The sequence below is a fragment of the Aptenodytes forsteri genome, unplaced genomic scaffold (assembly GCF_000699145.1).
Source record: "Aptenodytes forsteri isolate BGI_AS27 unplaced genomic scaffold, ASM69914v1 Scaffold534, whole genome shotgun sequence".
NCBI classification, from domain to species: Eukaryota; Metazoa; Chordata; class Aves; order Sphenisciformes; family Spheniscidae; genus Aptenodytes; species Aptenodytes forsteri.
Genome location: NW_008795712.1, coordinates 1522549 through 1531111, shown reverse-complemented (window position 1 = coordinate 1531111; position 8563 = coordinate 1522549). Strand labels below are relative to the sequence as shown.

Genomic DNA, 8563 nt, shown 5'->3' with positions numbered 1-8563 from the left:
TCTTGGTGTATTATTAGTATTAGTAATAACATTATTATTTTCCCTTCGTTTTCTGTCCTATTAAACTGTCTTTATCTTAACCTATGAATCTTACTTTTTTTTTCCCCGATTCTCTCCCCCATCCCACTGGCTGGGGCGGGGGGGAGTGAGCAAACGGCTGTGTGGTGCTTAGCTGCCTGCCAGGTTAAACCACGACAGACATAATGCCATCATTTTACTTTGTTTTAAAGCCAGAAGGAATCATAAATTCATCTGATCTGACCTGTTTATCACAACTACTACACTTCATCCACGTAACCATTCTGTCCAGCACATGAACTTCAGTCAGCCTAAAGCACTGAAGTCCTTCAGAGATTGACCTATTGTATGCGTGCCACAGGCAGAGCCCAACCATACGCTGTCAAAGCCAAGACTACCGACATGGCAGACGACTGATTAGGTGGTAGTTGCCCGGATTATTTCAGCAGAAATCCATTCCTCACGCTTCTCTGGAAGGTGAAGAATCTTACAGTCCTGGCCATTGGTTCCCAGCTCTGGCAACCAGGATGAATCCCAACATGTGAGCAAGACACATGAACCAATTATCTAGAAATAGGATTCTCTGCTATATCAAAACAACCAGCCCATTACAAAGAAGCCAGCCTCTGGTGATGGCCAATCTCTGACAATCCAAAGAAAAAAAGAACAAAAAAAGACCTAAAAACAACCACTGGGAGGATAGGGAGAAAACCTCATTCCCGACCCCTACGAGCAAACCACAAAGGCCCTGAACGTGGTTTGAAGATGGCAATTGTCTTAATGCAGAGCTGTGAGTATTTCAAGGATGGTGCAGACAAATTGCTCTGAACACAACTGTAAAGGAAGGAGTTGAAAAGGGAGGCTCATAAATCAACAAATCCCAGTATAGGCCACCACACTTGACGCACAGACATAGAATTTCTTCTCAGGGCTTAAATCAAGCGCCTCATAAAATGATAAATGATCTCATCTTAAAGACTCGAAAGGATGGTGATGGAAAAAGACTCCAAAATTTAATTACACTGCGAGCTGTGAAACTATTTTATTTCATGGTGGAACTTTTCAAACTTCAGCTTCCAGCTACTGGAACTTGTGGCTTACCAGTGGCTGGGTTGTCAACCTCACTGTGAGATATCTGCTCCTCACATAAGTACCCGTAAAGATGACTCCATCATAGTTTTATGTCTCTGCAACTGGTTGAATGTGTTTATTCACAGCACCAGGCCAGTTTTCTAGGCTCTATATCCTTTTTCTGCCCCTCCTTTGAATCCCCAGCAATATCTCCGTATAATTCCTGGTACGTCAACACAGAAATTGCACTAGATGTTCTGAGATTTTGCTGACTCTGCATGCAGAAAATAGCTTTCATACTCCTGATTAAGGCTTCCCTTTTCATATAGGCAGGAGTTGCAATAGCCATTTTTGTCTGTGCACTGTGCCCTGGGCTCACTGGAAGACCCTTATCCGCGATAGCCCCTGGATCCCTCTCAGAGTTACTGTTTTCCCAGGATGGTATCACATTTTGAAGGTATCATCTGCACTTTTTGTTCCCAGATGTAGTAACAAGTGCCATAATTATGATAGCTGTTAAAATATTGAAATGAGTTACTGTGTGTAATATTTCTGGGAAATGGTAGGAAGGATGACGTTTATTGAAACTATATAAACATGTAAAATGTTTTCTCAACACAGTTTCCCATTTATGTTTGCACAGATGTGTGTAATGTCGTCACGAAGCCTCTTCCAAGAAAGATAAATTAAATCAAAAGGTTCGAAGAAGGCAAATAGCTAGAATGCTCTGCTGGTGTCTCTACACACCATCTCTTACCTCTTTTTGTTCCCTTTTTCTAATCAGAAAAGATAGTCGCTGCCATTGAAAAATATAAAAAACAAATTTTTTTACGAAGGACAAAGGTCCTTGGCACAAATAAAATGACCAGCTCTGAAGCTGCGAAGAAATATGCTTTAATTTAAGAGACAAAAGATAGCATTACAGAAGAAATTGTCATAATCAAAGTTGGAAAAAAAATTTCTATTGTCTACTGTGCCTCTCTGTGGGAATTTTCCCAGCACAGACAGCTGTAAAGGAGGGGCGGTATTGTGAATTTCTGTACTCTCATTCTCTCTCTCCCTCTCTTTCTCTGTCAATAAACGTCTGCAATCATATTCTTGAGCTCCAGTGTGATTTCAAGGTTCATCTCTTCCATGCAGCTCAAACACTAATTATCCCAGCTGTAATTAGTAAGATAATTAAATACTGGCTCACTCATCACTCTACCTTGTGTCGGGTCATGATTCTCCCAGAAGACCTTGAGCAGTTTCTCAAAGCTGATGTTTTCTGGCTGATATACTACTCGTACAGTCTCTGTGTGGCCAGTTTTACCTTAAAAGACAAAATAAAATCAGATGTTATTAATGAGAATTAGCTAGTGCGTATCTAGTTTTTTATATCTGAGATTCAAAGCACAATCCTTTGTATTCCTTTCTTTTTTTTCCTAAAGGTGTTTTGATTTACCATCATTTATACTTAAGCCTTTTTATACAGTATTTTATATACATGCCAACTCTAAGATGTCTGCTAGTTTGGACAAGACCATCATGAAATAAAATATCCAGAGAGGGAACAAGGTAAGACAGTGATGTTACGACAGTAGTTTGTCAGCTTACAGGAAAAAAAAAAAGAATAGTTCTTAAATATTTGTAACTGACCACTAGTAAAATATTTTAAAATACTCTAAATACAACATTAAAATATGAAAACTTGTATTTCTAAGTTGTCTTGACAATATAAAACTGGGCTTTATTTCCATGAGGTAAGATATGGATAAAAGAATTGATTGTAAAAACAAATTTTGAGAGTGTGTTTACACAAGATCACACAAATAATTTCAAACTATTTCACATCATCCAAGCCACTGATGCCAACAGGCTTCAAAAGGAGTCAAAGAGAGCCTGACTGAACTTTATGACAGCAGATGAAGTTCAAGGAAGATTAGCAGGTGTTACAGGTTAAAACATATTATTCCTATTTTTCAGTTACATTATGGGCACGATTTTTTCGTTCCTTATGGTCTCATCACTCACAATATTATTGAAAGACCCAGCTTCACAAAATGTGAAGGATCTGGCCACATAATTCACTTCAGTTGTAACTAATAGTGAGACTGATGAGTGCTCAGACATCTCAGGGTGAAAGTCCATTGCACTGAGTGCTACACAAGCATTTTATCTTTTATATTTTATAAATATTATATAGTATATATCTTACTATTTATAAATGTAGGCATATTTGTTCTCATAATATACGCATGAATGCGGAAAAAAACTTATCTTATTCTTCAGTTAAATCATAATAAGTAAATACTAAACAAAAGTAAACTGGACAGCCAGATCTGCCTTTTGGTGAGGACGTAATAAGCTCCTTGATCACACTAGGCCAGGTTTTTATTTCATTGATACCAGCATAAACTTCAGATTTACTCAACTGACTTCAATAGAATTGTTGAATTTCATGCAGTGCAACAACCAGCTGAATCCGGCCCAGCGATGGGCGCTGAATTCACTGTCACCAAACAAGAAAAATCAGTCTATGAGTAACTGAGGAGTGTTCAGTAGAAACACCAATTCAGTACCACGAGAAATCTTAATTAAAAAAAAAAAAAAAAGTAGAAAGAAATAAAAAGGATGCTAGGATATATTAGAGAGACATAACAGGGAAAAGTGTGGCAGCATTATATCAGTTAATGGGGCACCAGAAATGAAGAAAACCTAAATGAGGCACAGAGGGGTGGGCTAGCTATTAAAAGGGATTTAAAAGACTGGGATTAAATTTAGCCTAGAATGCAGAGGAGTAAAAGGGGACACATCTGGGATATCTGTAATGAAAATTTTGATAAAATCAAATTGGTTCCTATCTAGCGTGCTTCACAATACAACAAAGAGAGATTAAAAGACAAAAAATGTGCAAGGTTCACGTAACGTGTAGCTAAAGCCATGTCATCCTGTCCACCAGGATACTGTCCAGGCAAATGATGGCCCAATTCCTCTATCACATGCGCTACTGTCGTGGTATATTGAAGTCCATGGAAGCAACTCATTAGCTGAAGGCAAATTCTGATGGTAGGTTAACAGAAAGGGATCACACATTTAGTAGAATAAAAATACAGGTCACAGATAATTGGCTTAATAATAAAGTGAAAAGGTCTTTCTATATTATGGCAGGAACTGATGGCCATCTGAGGTCAGGGATGGAATTTATTCCAGATTTCACGGTTTAATATGGACTATCAGTGAAAATAATGGGGTTTGCCTTAGCTGAAGCCCAGGTCGGGAATTTTGTCGTTGCTTGAGATAAAGAAGGAGAACAAACGGACAGTGGTTTGTCCAGCTCTCGCAAGCCTGCATCGTATAAATAAAAAGAGATTAAGGAGTGGCTTCTGACTTTAATTCTTTTTTTTTTAAGCCAATGTGAACCTTATGAAAGGTTCTTATCACTCAGGAGCAAATTGCTTGTCTAAGATGACTAGCTTTAGATCACAAGAGAGTTTCTTAAAGAAACAACAGAGGCATTACCTTTCCTCTCAGTTGAAGCAGCAATTACATCTTGTCAACACTGTCTGCTCTAATCCAGAAGTTCAAAGAATCAGCTTTCTTCTTTCCCTCTGAATAAGGAAATAATGGTGCTACTCTGAGAACTATAGCCTGACCTCGAGGAAAAAATCCTCAGATGTGTGGCTAGCAGACTGTTAGAACCTAGAGCATATTTAAAATCAATATTCATCCTCAGAGGAAATGCAAGGAGGTAATGCTGCTGGTCCTATAAGATTCACGTCTAATTTTCCTCAAAGCCTTTCTACAATCTAATCTAGTGGATTTTCTTTCAAAATACGGTGTGGCTATTTCTACTTAGAACAATCTTAGTCATTTGTGGTGAGCAATCCTACTTCCCAACAATTTTAGTGGAATCTACACCAATCAACTGGGTAGACATGAGCAAAGAGACAGGCAAAAGGCTCCGTGTGGGACAGATTAACCACAAGATTTCCTAGAAGAAGCACAGAGAGAAAATGGTATCAGGGGACAGGAGAAGAAGAAGAACAATCTCTCCACAAGCGCAACATGCCTCACAACAAGGAATCAAAAGATACCACGAGGTTACCCTAAGTAGCATGTAGAAACTACAAGCTCATCGGTGCCGAACGTGACTGAGCTGCAGCCAAAGTGGCAAAAGGAAACTTAAATTGGGTTATCCCTGTTGATCTTTTTATTTCACTTTTTGCCTTAGGCTTAAGTTCGACTATGGAAACAGAATAACCACGTTTCAGTTTGGGTTTCGTACATTCATACGCCAAAAGAACAGAGCAAGCATCAAACCAGCTAACCACTCTTCTGTATTGTAAAAAAAAAAATCATTGAAATATTTCTAATCAAATCTTTTTCGTAAGCTTTCTTAAAATGGAGAGGCAGTAATCAAAGAGAAACAATGAACCCACTTGTTCTCAAAAAAGCTGCATGTCTTTTAACAAGAAATTTAACAGGCTAACACTGAACAGCTGAAACTATTTAAAATGATCAGTGATAGATGCTATTCTTTCAGTGATATTCAGCCCTTCACCTTAGTGCCTCTTTCAGAATTTCTCATGAAAGGTCCATTTATATTAAGTCGGAGAGTCATGGTGTCCTCGGTTCACCTGTTGCTTTTAGTTAGCTGATCTTTAACATTCCACTGTAAAAGCATGCTTCGCTTTAAGTTCCAAAAGTTTTAACAAGTACGAACATTTCTAGAAGCCTTCTCCCCAAAAAAGCTCAAAGTTTGAACCGTGTTTTTTAAATAATTTATTGAATCACTAAATATAATTTCATTTGCTGTTAACTGTGCAAATAGAAATCCTTTATTTATAGGTGCCATTATCGGATTTCCAGTTATGGTGCTCAGTTCTCCTTCAGCTTTAGAAGGAGCTTAGCCATTGAAGAACCTCGCTGCGGATGATAAGACTTTATTACACCGTGGCAGAGGGGGCTGTGTGCCAACAGCAGATTGTCTGTTTATCCTGTATCCATTTCCCACTTAGAAAGCACAGCCGCTCTCAGAGGATTAGCTACAGTGAGCTCTTTCACGGGGGATTCAAACTCTGGCAAATGTGTTCCTGTAAAGAGCAATAGAGAAAGACATCTGAGTGACACCTCAGCGCTCCTTTTCAATTTTTCTTCCCACTTAGAAAGCACAGCCGCTCTCAGATTAGCTACAACAGTGAGCTCTTTCACGGGGGATTCAAACTCTGGCAAAAATGTTCCTGTAAAGAGCAATAGAGAAAGACATCTGAGTGACACCTCAGCGCTCCTTTTCAATTTTTTTCTTCCTAATAGTGTTTAGATTTTCACCTTCTTAATCATCTCCCAGGTGAGTGCCCAAGCCGACGGATTATAGAAGCGAACTCGCTCTTTTCAACTTGCTGTATCCAGTAAGCATTTAATTATTTCCGGCAAAGCGGAACAACTTCAAAGGGCTGGCTTGAGAGCACCTCACCTGTGAGTACCCAGCCACCCGCCAGCTACCGCGCCGCTACCTGACATGTGGGCTTCATCTCTAGCTAGTCCAGCCCTGGATGAATTAAGTGATAAAATTTTTACTCCTCTGCATTCTAGGCTAAATTTAATTAAATTTTCCCACTGTTTGGAAGAGACTGTAGAGCGTGTCAGGTATACAATGGCACTAACATGTGGCTGCTATTTTTTTACCTTCTTCTTTATATTTCCAATAACTTTAATGACTTTGTTAGCATTGAACTAGGAGATAATGTTTGGTTTATTATCCACCGTGAATTTCTGCCTTACAAAATATAATGCTTTACCTTCTCAGTGTGATCCACGCTCTTTTATACAGTTGTACTAAAACATGTCAATCTTACACAGCAAGAAGCCAATTTATCACTATGGGCCAGCCAACCCCGCAGCTGTTAATCAAAATAAAACTTTCCATGAATTCTAGAAACTTCTGCCTGGAAGGCAAAAACTTCTGCCTGGACCAAAGGAAACCATGCCTCTTCCAGTGCCCGCAGAAAGTAGCACATACAGCAGCTACCATGTAGTGCATACCTCTAAAGAGAGAATTTTCTTAAATTTTATTCATTTGTTTTAGTAGAGGACAGATTAATTACACAGTAAAGGAAAATTTTAAAAGCTAAGAAAATTTGGAAAAAGAACAATGAACTGCTATAAAATGCAGTTTTGGTGACTGTTACAATCACTTAGGTTTTTACCCCGTCAAATGAAAATTAAGAGAATAAAGGTCACAGTGAAAAGTGGGGTACAAAATGCTGTTACTGATAATTTTTTTTCACAGAAATTCAGTCGTATTTTTCAGTAAAACTAGTTGAATGAATTTAAAATGAAGGAGATTGTCAGTTTGAACAAAGAATATTGCTTTTTTCTAAAAATCTGCAAAACAAAACTACTAAACAAACTTGTTTCTTATTTGCAAGTATTTAAAATTTGCATGGTATCGCTACAAAAAGTTCTTGCTTTTATTTGCTAAAATCCTATGTATTCTTTAGCAGCAATTTTTTTCTGATAATAAGACACTGAACAGAGTATCTGAAAGCAAGACCACTACTACTGACACTTTTTCTATTCTTATTCTAAAATAGCTGTACATTGAAGAATCCATAAAAGGAAAAAAAAAACCCAATTATATAGCCTATAGGACAACACAAGACAGCAAAACTTTACTGTCTTGTAAACTCTGGCAAAAATGTTCCTGTAAAGAGCAATAGAGAAAGACATCTGAGTGACACCTCAGCGCTCCTTTTCAATTTTTTGAAAAAAATTTCGTCCTTATAGGTTGTGTCTTCTACAGGCTGAATGTCCACACTGCAAGCACTTCAGGAGGGATTACTTTAGACTCACTCTGGACTGAGTGCATTTCACGGTTGGAGAGCATTAAGTGTGCTCCTAGAGAGTATATTCTGATTTAATTTCATTCAAAAGGAATCTCAGATTCAAAAACAATTCCAGTGATTTCTTGCAGATGTCGGTGGAAAGCTTCTTCACCATTTGTATTGGGAGAAATGTCTGCATCCTAGGGAAATCGCTTTGGTTGCAATACATGATGTGGGATATCTCTGTTTCGAGTTGTGGTGCTTTGCTAGCCAAGGTAGGGCAGCCATCACAGAACTGGATGAACCACATCTGGACGGCCGGGCCCAGAGAGTTGTGGTGAATGGAGTTACATCCAGTTGGCGGCCGGTCACGAGCGGTGTTCCCCAGGGCTCAGTACTGGGGCCGGTCTTGTTCAATATCCTTAACAATGATCTGGACAAGGGGATCGAGTGCACCCTCAGTAAGTTTGCAGACGACACCAAGCTGGGCGGGAGTGTTGATCTGCTCGAGGGTAGGAAGGCTCTGCAGAGGGACCTGGACAGGCTGGATCGATGGGCCCAGGCCAACTGTATGAGGGTCAACAAGGCCAAGTGCCGGGTCCTGCACTTCGGCCACAACAACCCCATGCAGCGCTACAGGCTTGGGGAAGAGTGGCTGGAAAGCTGCC

The 8563-nt window shown here is 39.3% G+C and overlaps 1 protein-coding gene across 1 annotated transcript in view; it reads right to left on the bottom strand.

The window, feature by feature from the left end:
- MSRA (methionine sulfoxide reductase A) overlaps window positions 1-8563 on the bottom strand; it is a 96127-nt gene that overhangs the window by 25344 nt on the left and 62220 nt on the right. Inside the window, exon 3 of the mRNA XM_019473171.1 lies at window positions 2297-2401. Coding sequence (XP_019328716.1) covers window positions 2297-2401 — 105 coding nt within the window. The remainder of the gene's footprint in view (window positions 1-2296; window positions 2402-8563) is intronic.